This window comes from Corythoichthys intestinalis, chromosome 2, assembly GCF_030265065.1.
Source record: "Corythoichthys intestinalis isolate RoL2023-P3 chromosome 2, ASM3026506v1, whole genome shotgun sequence".
Classification (NCBI taxonomy): domain Eukaryota; kingdom Metazoa; phylum Chordata; class Actinopteri; order Syngnathiformes; family Syngnathidae; genus Corythoichthys; species Corythoichthys intestinalis.
The window spans coordinates 5,517,991-5,538,685 of record NC_080396.1 but is presented as its reverse complement, the minus strand read 5'-3'; the positions used below and the strand labels follow the sequence as shown (position 1 = coordinate 5,538,685).

The following is a 20,695-nucleotide window of genomic DNA, read 5'->3' as shown; positions in this document are numbered from 1 at the left end:
TTTTTAATTTAATTTTATTTATTTATTTTTTTTTTGGGGGGGGGGGGTTAATCGGCCATCTTTAAGCTGCTGCAAGGTCCTTCGGACGTCCTTGCAAGGTCCTGCCCACACAGATGCCTGATCAAAATCTTTCTTAATCATCCTATTTTTTTTTTTTGTTAATCGCCCATCTCTACTGCTGCAGGGTCCTTCCAGGGTCCTACTGTCAGAGGCGGCCACAGTTGCCCACAGAGATGCCTGATCAAAGTCCTTTTTTTCCATTGTATTTTTTATTTTATTTTTTTGAGTTAATCGACCATCTTCAAGCTGCTGCAGGGTCCTTCCGGGGTCCTATTGTCAGTCATAGGGAGCCACAGTTGCCCACACAGATGCCTGATCAAAATTCTGTTAAACATCTTTTTATTTTATTTTTTTATATTTTTGTTAATCGACCATCTTCAAGATGCTGCAGGGTCCATCTGCGGTCCTATTGTCAGCTAACAGTGGCCACAGTTGCCCACACAGATGCCTGCTTCAAGTCTTTTTTTTTTTTTTTTTATTTTGTGTGTAGTTAATCAGCTATCTTTAAGCTGCTGCAGGGTCTTTTAGGGGTCCTACCGTCAGTCAGCGGCAACCACAGTTGCCCACAGAGATGCCTGATCAAAATCCTTTTTTATCATCTTTTTTTTTTTTTTGTTACTCGGCCATCTTCAAGCTGTTGCAGGGTTCTTACCTGGTCCTACCGCCAGTCATAGGGAGCCACAGTTGCCCACACAGATGCCTGATCAAAATCCTTTTTTATCGTCTTATTTTCTTTTGTTAATCGGCCTATGGCCAGTGTTGGAAAAAAAAGTCCATATATCGGCCCTCTAACTTCTACTTTTTTTATTACCTACCTATTTTTTTATTTTTTGTTAATCGACCATTTTCAAGCTGCTGCAGGGTCCATACGGGGTCATATTGTCAGCTAACAGTGGCCACAGTTGCCCACACAGATGCCTGATTCAAGTCTTTTTTTTATTTTATTTTATTTTGTGTGTGCTTAATCAGCTATCTTTAAGCTGCTGCAGGGTCTTTTAAGGGTCCTACCGTCAGTCAGCGGCAACCACAGTTGCCCACACAGATGCCTGATCAAAATCTTTAAATTTTTTTTTTTTTTGTTTATAATCAACCATCTTCAAGCTGCTGCAGGGTCCTCCCGGGGTCCTACCGTCAGTCAGCGGCGGCCACAGTTGCCTACATAGATGCCTGATCAAAATCCTTTTTTATCGTCTTATTTTCTATTGTTAATCGGCCGATGGCCAGTGTTGAAAAAAAAGTCCATATATCGGCCCTCTAACTTCTACTTTACAGTTACAATCAATCAGCAAACTCATGATGATCAATGTGTCCTCAGGTGCCGGTCCGGTTCGACAAGTTCACGCCGCAGGGAAACCCTCCTTCGCGTCAGTCTGTCCGTCTGATCCAAGCGCTCAGCGCTTGGGTGGAATAGTCACAGAGTTTTTCCACAACGTGTGCGGCGGTCGCGGCCGAGGAGCGCACAGAGACTGTGTCGACGAGCCGGTCGCCGCGGGAGCCTTGGCCGGACTGTGCGGAGGCAACGACAATGTGACCAGGATCGTGAACAAGCGCTTCATGAGACAGACGGCCGGCGACGAGATGATCGGTGTCATGGGAGGTGCCGGTTCTTCGGGTTCGGGGGCAGAGGTGGGGCGAGAGTAGCTAAACATCATGCTTCTCATTACCCCGCCCCTCGGGTAATGCCAATGCTCAACTCACGGCTCTAGCTCAACTCATGCCACGAGATAAAAAAAACGCAACAACATACCTGACTGCTGCCGAAAAGCTGTTACAAAGTACGTCATCCACATAATGTAATGGTAGATATCCTTTATATAGGACTAGATGCACCATTGATTCGGTAGCGTGAGCAGCACATCTACAAAAAGCTAGATGCGGGCGTTAGTAAACGGCCGCCATCTTAAAGCAGTACATTTCCCTGCAAGGCTGTTGTAGCGAACCTTCCAAGCAAACCTAATTAACTTTTTATCTAAAATACTCCTAAATCGGTAAAATATTGACTTGAATCTATCTTTAAAAAAGTTTTAAAACTTTCACATGTCAAAAGTAGACAAAAGGGAAATTATGGAATAACGGGAGCAATTTTAACAACTTTAACAGTTGATTCACAACATTAAATTAATTGAATGTAGTTTAAAGCTGCTGTTACAGAGTGGGGACTGGAGTTTTTTATTTACTGCTATATGTTAACTTGATACTGAAATAGTAGTTTGGTTTAGCCTGAGAGGATTTTTGAACAATTTTGGAACTAATGTACAAAACATTTAATTTAAAAAAAAAAAAAAAAAAAAAAGGAGGGGGGGTGCATCAATAATCGTTTTATAATCGAATCGGAGCCTCTGAATCGTAATCGTAATCGAATCGTTAGGTGCCCAAAGATTCCCAGCTCTAGTGGCAGCCACGGACACCAATTTGATGTAGAGTGCGGCGTATGGTCTGAGCACTAACAGGCTGACCCCCCACCTCTTCAATCTCTGCAGCAATGCCCACAGCACTCCTGCGATGATCTTTCAAAGAAAGCATTTGGATGTGACGCTCAGCACGTTCGCTCAGCTTCTTTGGACGACCAACCCGAGGCCTGTTCTGATTGGACCCTGCTCTTTTAAAATGCTGGATGGTCTTAGCCACTGTGCTCCAGCTCAGTTTCAGGGTGTTGGCAATCTTCTTGTAGCCTTGGCCATCTTCACGTAGCGCAATAATACGTCTTTTAAGATCCTCAGAGAGTTTTTGCCATGTGGTGCCATGTTGAAACGTTCAGTGACCAGAATGAGAGAGTGTGAGAGCTGCACTACAAATTTGAACACACCTGCTCGCTATGCACACCTGGACCTAGTAACACTAAAGAGTCACATAACATTTTGGAGGGGGAATTACAAGCAGTACTCAATTAGGACATTAAGGGATGTAGTTTCTAAGGGGTGTACTCACTTTTGTTGCCAGGGGTTTAGATATTAATGGCTATATTTTGAGTTATTTTGAAGGGAAAATAAATGAACTCTTATTTAAGCTGCACATAGACTACTTTTCATGTGTCAAAGTGTCATTTTGTCAGTGTTGTCCCATGAAAAGATATACTTAACTCATTCACTCTCAGCCATTTTCACCTGAGCAAGGCCCTTTGCTCCCGGCCGTTTTACTGGATTTTGACTGATTTTGCAAGGCCCACAGAAAATTCTGTTCTATTGCTATATAAACATGGAACCCTCCAAAAGAAAGATTAGACTCTCTTCTTTCAGCAGGAAAAAAAGTTAGTTCATATCTTTTTTTCCATTCTTTAGAAATCAGCATTAGAAAATAGCTTAGTTTGAGCAATTTTCCAATTTCTGATGAAAAAAAACAGAGAAATTGAGCTTTTTGTAAAAGCACACATTTCAAACATTACTTTGACTTTAACACAGCTATTTTTTGCTTTTGTGACATCCCAAACATCTGAATAATGTTTCCCTTCTACAAAATAACATAAACAACAAGACAAATAGAGCTTTTGATAGCAAAGTAACAATTTATTTACACATAACAAAACTATTGAACTGAGAGATGACACTGTTGTGGCCGCGGCTGTCTCGGTAGACGGGGTGACTCTTGTGGAGCATGTTGTGTTCCTCGGGGGGGACTAATTTAGCCGTGCGCGTTTCCAGCTGAGACACGAGAGAGTAACTGTACACAAAAAACTCGGTTCGGTACATACCTCGGTTTTGAGATCACGGTTTGGTTCATTTTCGGTACAGTAAGAAAACAAAATGCAAAATATAAATGTGCTAGTTGTTTACTACACACCTTTGTGCTTTCAACAATAGGAACATTAGCCTATACAAAGCTAGAATTCTGCTCAAAAAGTAGCGGGTATTTAAAGATAATCCAACAACAATTTGCCTTTCAGACCCTGTGTATTGGTCAGCTTTCTTTCTGAAAGAAAGAAGTCCTGTGCTAAAGAGAAAAGCAATCCCAATGAGAATGATTTTAACTAAAGATGCACCGATACCGAAAGTAGTATCGGCAGGGGGCGCCGATCCGGCCCGAAATGGTGGTATCGGTATCGGCGAGTACCAACAAAGACGGCGCCGATACCATTTACCGGTCCATTATTATAATATTTGACCACAGCCTTTGTCTCCTCCTGGCGCTCACTACACTCTGTCTCTGTGTTGTGTGACGACACGTGAACACCAAGCAGCTATCGCTATTGGCCTGCTCCAGACCAATGAGAGCGGGCCAATAGCCACTCCTGACCAATCAAAAGGGGGCTTTTTCATATGGACGAAAAACAAACCAGGAAATATGGCGGCGGTCGGGAAATATTTCCAAATAGAAATCCCGTCGATTAAAATCAATGGCTGCATGCAAGATTTGCGGCCTGAAAGTTTGGAGATGTGGAGTTAAATCGGCCAGTTTCAATACCTCGAACTTGATAAAACATTTGAAGACAAAACGTGAACGAACACAACGAGTTTGACTGCTATCCAGAGGAAGAAGGCCGCTGGACCGGAGCAACAATCTCTGGTCAGTTCACTTCGTCTACTTTACTTTTATTGTCTTTTACTGAAAGAAATGCCGCAGTAATTTGGGAAGTGTTTCCAAAGTATTGTTGCCACCTTTCAGAAATAGAAATAAGGGACTCCCACCTCCCGAAAAAAAGGAGAGACGGGATGCTGTGGTCAATTATTATTACTTATAATTGTTAGCGTCCGCAAATGCGGAAACAAGGTTGAACCTCGAAGCAGACGACAAGCGGGGGATACATAAAAGGGTTTAATGATTGCAAACAAGAAATAACACGCGATCGCGGGATAGTAGAAATAACAAAAGGAGTCCGTGACAGCAGGTCGACAGACAAACTAAGACGATAGGCAGCGGTTACAAACGAGAGCAGCACACTAACAGAAAAACCCAATGCAGGGGCATAACAATCAAATGTAGCGAGATTATTGTGCCAGATGTCAAATACCGATCAGCAAGGCAAATATCTCGGCAGCCTTCTCTGAGATCACCCGTACTTAAATGCTGCGTTGACGAGCCTGCATTGGATTCAAGTGCCACGCCCCCACGCCCAGCAACAAAACACAATCCAACCAGCAGCAGAATGTGACAATAATTTCATGAAAGTTGCACTGTTTGGACTTTGAGATGTTTAAAAAAGTTTATTCAGTTCATTCAGAGTTTAATATTATGAATTTATTTTTACTTTCTTACTGTTGGGCTAGTATTATACATGTTTTATTAATTTCACAAATTTAGCACTATTTTGGCCTTTGAGAGCAGAAGGTTTATTCAACTATTGTCTACTAGGGTTTAGTGTACTTTTTCCTATTTTGCAAAGGTAAGCAACAGCCTGACAAAGCCTTGATAGCAATGATTTCACATCCAATTATGTAGCTCTTTGGGAAAAGAAAAAAAAAAACTAAGAAAAAAAAAATATATATAATATAATCGGGGTGGTATCGGTATGGGCCGATACTGCACAGCCAGGTATCGGTATCGGGGCCAAAAAAGCAGGATGTGTGTATTATTCTTATTATTTAATTACAGGCGTTTTAGCTCATTTCAATTTATTTTATTTAAATGGGCTATTATTTATTTTATTATGTGTTTATATTTTACAAATGTGATATAGTATTCATTTATATTGTATGTTTTATGTTTTATAACTTTAGTTCCTATGTGAATATTAGTTCCTGCTTGTTTTGTTGTGGTGGGAGGGTTTTGTTTTGAACACGGGGCCGTGTTGGTTATTATGATAGCAGAGAAGACAGCAGTAAATCAACAAAGTCAAGTCAACTGTGCCCTGATCTACCATTCAAGTGATCTGATGAACTCAAAAAGTGGGTTACGATTGCATATAAGTTTGAAAATCGACCGGATCCACCGTATTTTTACACGAGTGACTTCCGGTCTGCCCGATCCTATCTACCGGTAGTAGTATTGACGCAGGAGGGTCGCGTCTCGCGTCAAATATTAAACACTGCCGTTGTTTTCGCGTGCGTCATGTTGAGCCGCTTGGGACGGGTCTAACACGCAGCCGCACTGCGACTGGTGTGCATTGGCTGATTGACTTTAACGCCCGCGTTTCACTGCGTTCTCGCGGCCGCCACGTTGTCGCACCGTTGACGTTTCTGGGTTATACTGTCCTACCGTGTTGGTCCTCATTATAGTAGACAAGACGGAGTAAATATAATCTACACAAAGAAACTGTCGACTCGAAAAGTAAGGGTTATATTACGTCAGAAACTCGTTCGGTACGCCTCCGTTGCGAACCGAGCACCACGTACCGAAACGGTTCAATACAAATACATGTACCGTTACATAGGGGTGAAAGTGGGCCAAAACGATCAGGAACGCAGTTCCGGTATGAGATTCAGGGCCGGACTGCTGTTCTGGTACACGGTGCTTTGATTCCGAAAATATGACGGCAACTGTCAAAACGCTATGTAAAAAAAAAAATGCTAAGCTGCCACACATGCATTTCATCTCTAAGAAGAAAACAATCTACCAACATCAGATATACATACACAGTGTTAACAAAAAGCATATGAAAGTGCTCGTGTAGCGTAATCCGTTTCCACCGATATTTATTATTTATTTTATTCCATGAACGGCATGGAGGTTTCTCCAGCTGCTGCAGTTTATCTGAGTCGGACGATGATGAGTCACGTCAATGTGCTAATACACGCAACAAAGCAAAACGCCTGGACTCATTTATCCGTTCAATTGGCTGTCATACTGACATGTGATCAGCAGAGATACAGTAGTTAGCTCTGGTTGGTTCAAATGTGCATGTTTTTTGGAACTGCAAAAAAAAAAAAAGGTTGTTGAATTGATGCGACAAAAAAGGGCAATGCAACATAAAATGGATCAAATCTTAAGAGCAACGAAAGACGTGAGAAGGCTTATTTATCATATTTAGTTTTATTTGCTCTGATGGGGTGGTTCAGAATTTCGTAGCTGTCAATGTGCACACTCTGCATTATATGTCATTTGTGCTTATTTTTCTGAATGTATGTTACTTATATCTTTGTTATTAAAAAACAAAAACAAAAAAAAATGTTTTCATTAACTTCAATTTTAATATACATCCTATGTTCTTAAGTAGTTAAAATATGAGATTTGGCATTTAGTATGTGAGGAAATGAGGGAAAACAAGTTCGAGGTTGGGGTAATAGCTGTTTTTGTTAACTTTTATTTTGCAAATCATTGAAAAAATACAATTTTGAATGAAAATCAGTTTTTGTATGTGTTATAGAAATAACTGTGCTAAAACAGTTTTCTTTGCATTTCAGTAGGAGGTTTGACCCCGCCACACACACACACAAAAAAAAAAAAAAAAAGGAAAGAAACAAAAAAAATTTCTGGCTCCATGGCAACCTTCATGTTGGGGAGTTCCGGCAAGAAATTCTAGCCACTTTCACCCCTGCCATTACACCCTTATCCGCTACACTTTGACGATTGTGTCGCTGTACAAGGTGACAGTTCAGCCAGACCACCGCTGCCACCAGAGGGCCGTTGATCCTCCATCATTAAACAAAATAAATACAGTGCCTTGCAAAAGTATTCGGCCCCCTTGAACCTTGCAACCTTTCGCCACATTTCAGGCTTCAAACATAAAGATATAAAATTTGAATTTTTTGTCAAGAATCAACAACAAGTGGGACGCAATCGTGAAGTGGAACAAAATTTATTGGATAATTTAAACTTTTTTAACAAATAAAAAACTGATAAGTGGGGCGTGCAATATTATTCGGCCCCCTTGCGTTAATACTCTGTAGCGCCACCTTTTGCTCCAATTACAGCTGCAAGTCGCTTGGGGTATGTTTCTATCAGTTTTGCACATCGAGAGACTGACATTCTTGCCCATTCTTCCTTGCAAAACAGCTCCAGCTCAGTGAGGTTGGATGGAGAGTGTTTGTGAACAGCAGTCTTCAGCTCTTTCCACAGATTCTTGATTGGATTCAGGTCTGGACTTTGACTTGGCCATTCTAACACCTGGATACGTTTATTTTTTAACCATTCCATTGTAGATTTGGCTTTATGTTTTGGATCATTGTCCTGTTGGAAGAGAAATCTCCGTCCCAGTCTCAGGTCTTGTGCAGATACCAACAGGTTTTCTTCCAGAATTTTCCTGTATTTGGCTGCATCCATCTTCCCGTCAATTTTAACCATCTTCCCTGTCCCTGCTGAAGAAAAGCAGGTCCAAACCATGATGCTGCCACCACCATGTTTGACAGTGGGGATGGTGTGTTCAGGGTGATGAGCTGTGTTGCTTTTACGCCAAACATATCGTTTTGCATTGTGGCCAAAAAGTTCCATTTTGGTTTCATCTGACCAGAGCACCTTCTTCCACATGTTTGGTGTGTCTCCCAGGTGGCTTGTGGCAAACTTTAAACGAGACTTTTTATGGATATCTTTGAGAAATGGCTTTCTTCTTGCCACTCTTCCATAAAGGCCAGATTTGTGCAGTGTACGACTGATTGTTGTCCTATGGACAGACTCTCCCACCTCAGCTGTAGATCTCTGCAGTTCATCCAGAGTGATCATGGGCCTCTTGGCTGCATCTCTGATCAGTTTTCTCCTTGTTTGAGAAGAAAGTTTGGAAGGACGGCCGGGTCTTGGTAGATTTGCAGTGGTCTGATGCTCCTTCCATTTCAATATGATGGCTTGCACAGTGCTCCTTGAGATGTTTAAAGCTTGGGAAATCTTTTTGTATCCAAATCCGGCTTTAAACTTCTCCACAACAGTATCTCGGACCTGCCTGGTGTGTTCCTTGGTTTTCATAATGCTCTCTGCACTTTAAACAGAACCCTGATACTATCACAGAGCAGGTGCATTTATACGGAGACTTGATTACACACAGGTGGATTCTATTTATCATCATCGGTCATTTAGGACAACATTGGATCATTCAGAGATCCTCACTGAACTTCTGGAGTGAGTTTGCTGCACTGAAAGTAAAGGGGCCGAATAATATTGCACGCCCCACTTTTCACTATTTTATTTGTTAAAAAGGTTTAAATTATCCAATAAATGTTGTTCCACTTCACAATTGTGTCCCACTTGTTGTTGATTCTTGACAAAAAAATTGAATTTCATATCTTTATGTTTGAAGCCTGAAATGTGGCTAAAAGGTTGCAAGATTCAAGGGGGCTGAATACTTTTGCAAGGCACTATATGTGTTATCTGTTGTTGTGTATCTGTGTGCTCACCTGCTGTAAGATAAGTTTCCCCTTACAATAAACTTGAAACTTGAACTTGATCTAGGGATATGGCGATACAACAATTACCAGCAGCTAACGAAACTTTTCATTGTTTGGATTCAGCAGGATGGAGCCTGCGACTGCGCAACCCCGTCCCATTGCCACGGACGACCTTCTCGAGGCCCTCGCAGTTCGCCGGGACAATGCAAACACCGCCCGCACGAGTCGACGGCCTCCGTCGAGGACAAGAGCGACCTTTTGACAGAGTGACACTGCAACACGTTCACTTTTACCACTTGCTTAACCCAACACTTGCTGTAAATTCACTGACAAAGTCAACACATTGTTTTACTCAGATCGTGAAACTAATACATTTTCAAGAATTAAATGCCAATAAACCCTCGTACATAGAGGACCAGGAGTGCCAAATGAAATAAGCGCGTGCGTGAGTAACCATTTCAGGGAGAGTGGTGATTAAAGTGGACATAAGTCAAAAGTTAGCATTAGCTTAACTCATTTACTGCTAGCCCAGGTCACAGAATATACGCTGTGGTAGTTATCATAAGAGGGAAATGCATATTTAAAAACACCTATTGACGGGAATAGACGTCCAGTCCGTTTCAAATGGGAGGGATTGCTTCTAGCCCTTCCCAGTTGAAATGAATTGGACGTCTATTACTGTCAATGGCAGCCAAAGAGTTAAGCTATGAGCGGTCATAAGATTTATAAAACGAAACAAAAATAAAAATCCTTTAAGAAAAATGCACTCTTGCCACACTTACAGTATTTCAATATATACATTTCCTTTTGTATTTTTTTAATTTTAAAAAAAAAAAAAAAGTTTCAACTGTTTAACTTTATATTTTTTCAATTGTTTGTGGCGTTTTTAATTAGCATTTTTTTAAAAATTTTTTGATTCATTCTTTAAAAAATGGATTGTTCAATTAATTCATTTATTAAAAAAAAAAAAAAAAAACTACAAATGTCAAAAATGAGGTTGGAGGGGCCGCAATTGGCCCCTTAGCCACACATTTCAGACCTCTTTCCTATATTAATATAATTTAAAAAAAGAGTGGGGGAAAAAAATCATAATTCAGCTATGAGAGGTTTAAATAAATGATTAAATGTGTCAATCAATGTTATTAGTGTTTATTTTTCAATGTTTATATATTTCAATTTTTATGAATTTATTCATATATTTATTGATTCAATTCCACATTTTTGAACACAGCGAACAACAAATCCAAATTGAAATAAACGCATTACATCTTCCGTCAACGTTAAAATAAATAAATACATTTTTAAATTAATTTAACATACAAATCGAGAAAATTTTGCGGAACAAAAATTGTACCAAAATAATATAAAATTTAAATAGCCGTTAATATTGAAAAACAAAAATACATATGCAATGAAATAATCACGTAAATAAATAAAACAAAAACATTTTATAAAACATAACATCATTGTTATTTTATGTTATTATTAGGGTTGTTCCGATCATGTTTTTTTTGCTCCCGATCTTAACCCGATCGTTTTAGTTTGAGTATCTGCCGATCCCGATATTTCCCGATCCGATTCAATTCCAATCTTTCCCGATAATTTTTCCCGATCATACACATTTTGGCAATGCATTAAGAAAAAAATGAATAAAACTCGGACGAAATATATACATTCAACATACAGTACATAAGTACTGTATTTGTTTATTATGACAATAAATCCTCAAGATGGCATTTACATTATTAACATTCTTTCTGTGAGAGGGATCCACGTTTAGAAAGACTTGTGACTTTGTATATTGTGACTAAATATTGCCATCTAGTGTATTTGTTGAGCTTTCAGTAAATGATACTGTAGCCATGGCCAAATGCATGATGGCAAGTGGAACCATGACTGTGCGTAGTGCTACCAATTGACATATCTTCTCTGCGTTGGGTAATAACATAAGGTGTTAAGACAAAGATCAATTGCTACCTTGCTTCCCATAATATTTCTAATCGTAGGGAGAGGGATTTAAGGTTTTAGCCAATTAAAAAAGGCTCCAAAGGCTGTCAAAATTCACTCTGCTGATTTTACGCTGCCTTTTATCTCTCTATATAGGTAAAACGGCGCCATTACAGATTGAGCGCAACAATGCGTGGGTGGGTTGTGCAGCGCATGTATTGATTGTGTTAAATATTTTAATGTGATACATTTTTTTAAAATGAATTACCGCCGTTAACGGGATAAATTTGATAACCCTACCTTAAGCCTAAACTAAAGACTCCGGATGAGTGAAACATATTATGTCTGTAACGTTAAATACAATTAGTAAACGATTTAATTAAAAAATATATATATATTAAAAAAAGGCATGGCCGATATTTTTTCGCCGATTCTGATACTTTGAAAATGACGTGATCGGACCCGATCAACATCTCTAGTTATTATGTTTTTATTGATCTACTTTGAGCACTCCTGGTCCTCAACTATAAATTACTGTTAAAAAAGAAAAACAGAATATGTATCCATTAAAAGTAACAAGTATTAAACCCTTACTAAACTATAACAGGATTTACTGATTGGACTGTTAGTGCAGAAAAGTCATCTCTAGTTGTTTTAACTTTCATTACATATTGCATTTTATTGCGCTGCGTCACCTCCATCTTTTACAATTGAAAGTGCCTGTCTAACAAAGCCAGCAGGCCTTTTATTTTCACGACAATGATTGTTTTTATGCAGAACAACAAATGCTTGAGGGACAACAAACAAAGGGTTTACAGGATTATGTCTACTGCACATTTATACAAATACTATATCTGGGAATAAATTATTTTTATTTTTTTTAATTGTATACATTTATAGTCATTTTGGGGGGCTTTTATGCCACTCGGTTGTTTTTAGCTAATCTTCAGAGGACCATAAGTGCCAAAATGAAACACATCAATTAACTAATCATTCATTTTTCATTCATTTTGTTTCAGTATTTATTTATACATTCAAAGATTTCAATATTCAGATGGAATCTTGATTTGAGTGAATGATAAAATAAATATATCCAAATTTGAACAACTGAATGTCGAAATTATTATTTAACGTCCTGAGACCAGAGCTTTTTTTTTCTTCTTTCATTTCTCTTTGCTATTTGAGATTAATAAGACCTAAGTTTCGAAACAAAGTTTGATTTGTGTCCCAAAGTGAGGACAGTGGGATGATAATATAAGATCTTAGACTTCACTATCAGTTGACAGGACAGCTCCTATGGGAACTACAACGGACATCTTTAATTGAGCGTCGTGGAAGCTTTAAAGCTTCTGCTCTGCCTGGCACGGCCCCCTATAGGAAATGTCTGTACACTGAAAAAAAATGACTGGTGGATTTACTTGATAAAATCATTGTAACAACTTGCACTTACTTTAATTAAGTAAATGTTACTGCTTGCAATATTAAGTTCAGTTCACAAGCAGTAAAATTGTACATATTCCAAAACCAACAGGAAAATGGGTATTTTGGATTGAATGTGAAATTTGCATCGAGTTACAGGTAGCTTATCTGAGACATTGGCACCTAGGGAGTTAGTTGCATCCTCCTCAAAATTAGTGAGACTGTTCATGAGACATAAGAGATCTTAGGTAGGGCTATCAAACGATTAAAATCTTTAATCGAGTTAATTACAGCTTAAAAATTAATTAATCGTAATTAATCGCAATTCAAACCATCTCTAAAATATGCCATATTTTTCTGTAAATTATTATTGTTGGAACGGAAAGATAAGACACAAGATGGATATATACATTCAACCGACGGTACATAAGTACTGTATTTGTTTATTATAACAATAAATCAACAAGATGGCATTAACATTATTAACATTCTGTTGACGCGATCCATGGATAGAAAGACTTGTGGTTCTTTAAAGATAAATGTTAGTACAAGTTATAGAAATTGTATATTAAAATCCCTCTTAATGTTTTCGTTCTAATAACATTTGTAAAATTTTCAATCAAAAAATAAACTAGTAGCCCGCCATTGTTGATGTCAATAATTACACAATGCTCATGGGTGCTTAAACCCATAAAATCAGTCGCACCCAAACGCCAGCAGAGGGCGGCAAAACTCAAAAAAACACAAGTAACAAGTTGGCATTGCACTGTGCTGTCATTTTAATCTGTTTGAGCGGGGCATGTGCGTTAATTGCGTCAAATATTTTAACGTGATTAATTTTAAAAATTATGTACCGCCCGTTAACGGGATAGTTTTGACAGCCCTAATCTTAAATTATCGAAACGGTGAGTTTTCATTCAACAGCCTGACCTGGGCGGGGTGCCAAAGTCGGCTATTTTTTGTCAACACGCCAAATTCAGTAAATGACTAATAGCTCCCTGACTCAAGGTTGAATACATGTATGAGAGGTATCTCAGCCTGAACACGACTGCATTGAAATATTACCCATTACACTGAAAAAAATAACTGGTGGATTTACTTGATAAAATCATTGTAACAATTTGCACATACTTTTATTAAGTATATTTTACTGCTTGTGAACTATAATTAATATTGCAAGCCGTAAAATTGCACTTACTTTTATTCAGTAAATGTTACTGCTTGTGAACTGAATATTGCAAGCAGTAAGATTTACTTAATAAAAGTGCAATTGAACTGAACTTAATATTGCAAGCAGTAACAATTACTTCATAAAAGTAAGTGCAATTTTACTGCTTGCAATATTAAGTTTAGTTCACAATCAGTAAAATTAATAATTAATTATCAAGTAAATCCACCAGTTATTTTTTTTCAGTGTCATGGGTAATATTTCAATGCAGTCGTGTTCAGGCTGGGATACCTCTCATACATGTATTCAACCTTGTATTGGGAGTTATTAGTCATTTACTGAATTTGGCGTTTTGACAAAAAATGGCCGACTTTGGCACCCCACCCGGGTCAGGCGGTTGAATGAATACTCACCATTTTGATAACTTAAGATATCATATGTCTTATGAACAGTCTCACCAATTTTGAGGAGGATGCAACTAGCTCTCTAGGTGCCAATGTCTAAGATATGCTACCTGTAACTCGATACAAATTTCACATTCAATCCAAAATACCCTCTTTCCTGTTGGGTTTGAAATATGGGTTCAAGAGACTTTTTGGAGCGGTTTTTGCACAAGGTATTAAAGTAAGTAAGTGCAAATTGTTACAATGATTTTATCAAGTAAATCCACCTGTTATTTTTTTTTTTGTGTGTAATGGGTAATTTTTCAATGCAGTCGTGTTCAGGCTGGGATACCTCTCATACATGTATTCAACCTTGTATCGGGAGTTATTATTCATTCACTGAATTCAGCGTGTTGACAAAAAATGGCCGACTTTGGCACCCGACTGGGTCAGGCAGTTGAATGACTACTCACCATTTTGATAACTTAAGATATCATATGTCTCATGAACAGTCTCACTTATTTTGAGGAGGATGCAACTAACTCCCTTGGTGCCAATGTCTCAGATATGCTACCTGCAACTCGATACAAATTTCACATTCAATCCAAAATACCCATTTTCCTGTTGGGTTTGAAATATGGGTGCAAGAGACTTTTTGGAGCAGTTTTGCACAAGGTATCGACTCACCAAATTTCATCGCTCTACATTGAAAAATAGGAGAGGCCTTTTTGAAAATTTCAAGGGGGCGCCACTGAGCCCTTTCGTTACATTAGGATTTTCGAGTATTTGAAGGCCTCCAAATTGACCGTTATTTGCCATGAAAAAAATTATATTAATCCTTTGCATTCCAGTAGGGCTCTCACACACTTAGTGCTTGGGCCCTAATAAATACAAATATAGAAATGTTTAAACAAATAGAACTTCAAATATTTAAATACAATTTGAAACAAATGAATCAATAAATACTGAAAGAATATTTAAGACTTTATCTTCCATTCCGCTTTTAATGACATTTCATTTTTTTTCTTTAATTTCACAGTTAGCTCACGAGCTAACATTAGCTTCCCTTGCAAACTTGATTTTATTTTGGCACTTCTGGACCTTCATAAAAACCTCATTGAAGTACATACATGTAAAATACTCTAGTAGGATTATTGGTATTAAGAATTGTCAAAACTTTAAGCCTTCTTACGCACGATATTACTAAAATGGCCCCAAAAAAATGTACAAAACGTTTTTAGCTTTCTACTCACCGCTCCCTTTCTACTTTATTCTAATAAACATTAGAACTTGGGTTATTCTAGTTAATATGCACATTTTTTCTATCCATTCCAAGAGTTTTTACTGTATTCATAAAGAAATGTTTGTCAATAATTGCTTCATTCCCTTAAAGTGATGTCATCATTTTGAATTCCATGAAAAAAATATTCAGAAACTACCTAAACTTCTTTGTCTTCATCGCATCTATTTGCAATACGTACATTACACACGCATACTGTTCATAGTAGCAGCTAATATTTAGGGTTCAAGACCAACTGTCTGTAAATGAGCTAGAACTGATACAAGTACGATGGACTTCCGTGAATTTGGCCCCCCTTCAGATGCAAATTTATATTAAAATGGTGTCAATCATTTGTGTACGGAGGCGCTAAGGGACTTCGACATAAATTAAACAAATTTAAGCAATCTGGTGGTATCGGTAAACATGAGTATTATGTAGCATTTACGCTATCGGACTTTCGCGCTGCAAGTCATCCAATTGTTGTAAACATTAGCATTACTCTACTGAGGCTTGCATAGCAAAATTCCGCAAGCTTAAATGCTATATAAAGCTAATGTTCACAACAGTTGGCTAACCTGCATAGCAAAAATAATAATAATAATAAAATAGCGGACTTTTGCTATGCAAGTTAGCTAATTGTTGTAAACATTAGCATTACGCTACTGAGGATTGCATAGCTAAGGTTTGCATAGCAAAAGTCCGCTAGCTAAAATGCTATATAATGTTAATGTTTACGACAATTGGCTAACTTGCATAACAAAAGTCCGCTTGCTTAAATGCTATTTAATGCTAATGTTTGCCAGATTGTTTAAATTTATTTTATTTCTCTTGATGTCCGTTTAGGGTCTCTGTATTAGTGTTACATTTGTGCTGTAAAAAGTATAGTTTGTGCTGCTATCGTTTTTGAGATATTTAAAATATCAGTTAATCTGAGGTCATCCAGTCCCCCATTTTGATTAAATGTTGTCAATTGTTTGTGCTGCAATGGTTTTGTAAATATTCTGCTTTTAATTTGTAGCGATGACGTCACACAAACCCCTATCGATGGCGTAACGGAACTGCAATGCGATGGTGTCATTCGTTTGTGCTATGTTTTTGCTCATTTGTGCTGTAAAAAATTTCTTTTATCCTGCTTTCATTTTATAGATATTGAGATATTCATTTCGAGTGATGACGTCAATTGCAGCACTTCCGTCGCGACTGACGAAGTGTACCGACTCTCTACATAACTAAGGGGTGTCCCAACAACTAGTGCAAACACTGCACAGATAAATTACACCCCTTTCGGGGGGCTGCGAGTCACGTCAACACTTGAAATGAATATCTCAAGCATCCCATTTACTACAAAATGGTGATGTCAATAATCAGTGTTGTTAAATTTACTTTATAAAAGTAATTAATTACAGTTACAAATTACTTCTCCCCCAAAAAGTAATTGCGTTAGTAAGTCACTTACCTGAATTTAAGAGTAATTAGTTACTTGGCAAAGTAACTAGTGATAATTTTCATGTTTTTTTTTTCTCTCAAAAAAAAAAAAAGGTCTCACAATGGGAAGTTTAAAGGGTTTTTGGGACAATTGGCCCTTGCCCAATTCTTTACCCTCCACTTAACTAGAAACAAGGGTATTGCGATAACTAGATAGTAACCTTTGCTGTGATGTGTGGAAGTCAAAGTTGTGAATCAACCGTTAAAGTTGTTAAAATTGCTCCCGCTATTGCATTAGTTCCCTTCTGTCTACTTTCAACATGTGTAAGTTTTAAAACTGTTTCATCATTTAAAGATAGATTTAAGTCAAGATTTTGCCGATTTAGGAGCATTTTAGATTTTAAAAAAAAAAAAAAAAGGTTCGCTAGGAAGGATCTCTACAACAGAGCCTTTCTGAGAGGTCTACTGCTTTAACATGGCGGCTGTTTACTAATGCATGTAGTCCTTAAAGCATGTTGCCAATGCAGCCGTGTCTATCATTTGCATCTAGTTCTATAATATGTGATATCTACCGTATCATGTGGACGTAGTTTGTAGTAGGCCTGAACGATATTGGAAAAAAACTATTGCTGCGATTTTTTGGGGGTTTGCGATAAATTGCGGTATTATATTGCGACATTAAAAAATTATATATATATATTTTTTTTTTTAAAGACATTTTTACTAGATGATTTGACTAGCTCTTTGGAAAGACTTTGGATGACTCATCATGACCACAGTGTACAGTATTCCATCGTTTTTCGCGGTTAATAGGGACCAGAACCCTCCGCGATAAGTGAAAAACCGCGAAGTAGCGCGTAAACGCCCCCCCCCCCCCCCCATTTAATAAATGCTTTTTAAGCACTTTAAATGTAATACCGTATTTTTCGGACTACAAGTCGCTCCTGAGTATAAGTCGATCCAGCCATAAAATGCCCAACGAAGAGAAAAAAACATATACAAGTCGCACCGGAGTATAAGTCGAATTTTTGGGGGAAATTTACTTGATAAAATCCAACACATAGAACAGACATGTCATCTTGAAAGGCAATTTAATATAAAAATACAATAGAGAACAACATGCTAAATAAGTGTACAGTGTGCAGTGCATGAACAACGAAATGTGAATATACTGTCCTACGCTACGGCTCGGTCCTGGCTATACAGCGAACTCCCAAAAGACAATGCTGGACGTCCGTATAATTTGCTGAATCAATTTGGTCCTCGATAGAAAACAGGTTCGCATCAACGTAAATAAATGATAATTAGGTACTATTAGTAATAAGTAACAGGTTAGCATGCGTTCGCTATCATTAGCACATCGTTAAAACAACCACACAACTGGCTCTAAGTGTCCGATCGCGAGTGGAAAACACACAACAACAACAGAAAAGATGATACACGCAGGCGTTGCCTCTGTAGAGATGATTTAAAAGCATAAACAATGAAAGTAGGTTCGCAGCCATCTATTCTCTCTCGCTAACTCGCCCACTCACTCACTCAGAGCTACGTAGCTGTCCGTCTTCTTCTGGCGTGTGAGCACTCTTCTTCACGTAAACAAGTGCGAGTGCGCCCTCACGTTGGCGTGAAAGCGCCACAAACTAAATGCATCCATTTCAAGATAAAAAAGTCAATAATACAATTGAACATACACTGCCAAAGGCAGAACGCGAACGTGGCCATAGCTATAAAGAGATATTCAGATAACTATAGCATAAGAACATGCTAACAACTTTACAAAACCATCAGTGTCACTGCAAAACACCAAAATAACATGTGAAATTATATCATAATGTGTAAATAATTCCACACATAAGTCGCTCCTGAGTATAAGTCGCACCCCCAGCCGAAATATGAAAAAAAACGCGACTTATAGTCCGAAAAATACGGTAATTATGATCAGTTTTAAACATAACTGTCCCACTGAATCATTTTTAAACAAGAATAAAGTACTGTAGTAGAAAAATGCTTGGCTTTATTAAATGCTTTTGTTTACCTAACATGGCTGTGACTCTTGGAGTGACATGTAGAAATTACAAACTCCTCATAATTACTTGTTGCGTTTATTTTATATGTCTCGAACGTCTCCACATTCTTCCCCCACAGACAAACACATTCATTCCAGCCCGCGCTCCTTTGCAGAAACTGTTTAACAAGTTAAACAGTTTGATTGACAGATTGCTGCCCGGCTTCTTTGACCAGATCAAAGCCATCGTTAACTTTAATAAGCAAGTGCCGCAGTGACTGAGAGCTGCGAAAGGGGGTGAGAGAGGCTGTGCGGGCGAATGAAGCAGATCAAGTGTTTGAGGATCAGAAAAAAAAACAAAAAAACTATCGCACGTCCTTGCGATGGGACTATCGCGCATGCGCATGTCGCGATGGCGATGTTTAAACGATATATCGTTCAGGCTTAGTTTGTAGGCTACAGTCAGGTATTATTGGAGCCAATTAACATCGCATTTGCAACGGCGTCTTCCCTGCTCCTGCTCTGCTCTCTCGTCTCCGTGAGTCCGTCTCTCTAACTTTTTTTATTCAACCAACTTTGTAACGCATAGTAACGCACGCCTTTCCCGCCTCAGTAACGGTAACGGCGTTGCCAAGATGAGAAAAGTAATTAGATTACTCACTACTGAAAAAAATAACGTTAGTTACGCCGTTATATTGTAACGCCGTTATTAACAACACTGGATGTCATCATGACAAATTGAAAGTATATTATTTACAAAACTTGCAGCACAAACAAATATTCAGACTAAATTTTTAGACATTTTGAATCAAAATGAGCTGGTTGACCTCAGCTTGACCTATGAAAGAATTGTAAATATCTAAAAAACAGTAGCACAAACGATTGACATGTTTTATACTGTACATCTATGTCTGATGGGGGGCCAACTTCATGGAGGTGTACGATAGGCTTGCCTTTTTTTATTTTTCCCAATAATAAGGAGAATGCGATGAAAGTTACATTTTCAAGACGTGGTAGATTTAACTGATTCTTTTATTGTTTCTGAGGAAAGCTGAATGTCAACGGCTGAACGAAATACAGTTCGCCGTGGAATTATGTAGCTATGCCTTTCCCGGACCACACTTGAGCATTTTTCTCTGTAAGTACGCTTACTTTGTAGTGAATAAAAAAACAACTTAGTCATCCCGAGATGGCTTTTTAATGTTCTTTCCCCCAATCGACGTAGCTTGTAAAATATTTGAATTCCCCACTGTGTTTTGTCATAGAAATCACAAATAAATGTTTGAATTTTCTTCAAGGTTCTTTTGTGGTTCCTAAAGATTGAATTCTGCCAAAAATGGAAATCTTTTCATTGTTTGAATATGTCAACAATTTATTTTTAACTAAAGATTGACCATAGACTTCATAATGATATTGAAGGGTCACTTCCGTCACACACTGCACCACGCCTTCAAGTAGGGGGCAGCCCACATCCAGCATCAAGAGGAGTTATTCTCAAACAAATGCACGCAGCGATCTCACGCCAGATTTAGGTTGAAAAAGTACGAAAGCTGTACCGCATTCAAACAGGAATGATTGTATCAGGAGTGATTTGTTCAAGGATTCAAGGTAATTATTATGTTTTTGTACCATGCATGCATTTTGAAACGTTGTAAAAGAAATAAATGGGAGAAATTAGCCGCTAAAGCGTTGGCATTATACTTCGTATTATTTACGTAAAATAACTGCTAACTGCACGTTTTTTTGCGTTTAACCAAGAATCGAGACTGTTTTACGTCCATATCTATAAAGAATTTGGGGATTTAAGCATTTATTCACAAG

General features: G+C 38.2%; 1 protein-coding gene across 3 annotated transcripts in view; it reads left to right on the top strand.

Moving 5' to 3' along the window:
• Positions 1-12,752, top strand: part of mtcl2 (microtubule crosslinking factor 2) — a 145,516-nt gene extending 132,764 nt beyond the window's left edge. For 2 of the 3 annotated variants that reach the window (XM_057860533.1, XM_057860517.1), the window contains exons 23-24: positions 1,376-1,686; positions 9,369-12,752. In XM_057860533.1, coding sequence (XP_057716516.1) covers positions 1,376-1,686; positions 9,369-9,515 — 458 coding nt within the window. In that variant the 3' untranslated portion in view covers positions 9,516-12,752. The remainder of the gene's footprint in view (positions 1-1,375; positions 1,687-9,368) is intronic. The other variant, XM_057860525.1, reaches the window with a different exon arrangement.
• The last annotated feature ends 7,943 nt before the right edge of the window (positions 12,753-20,695 follow it).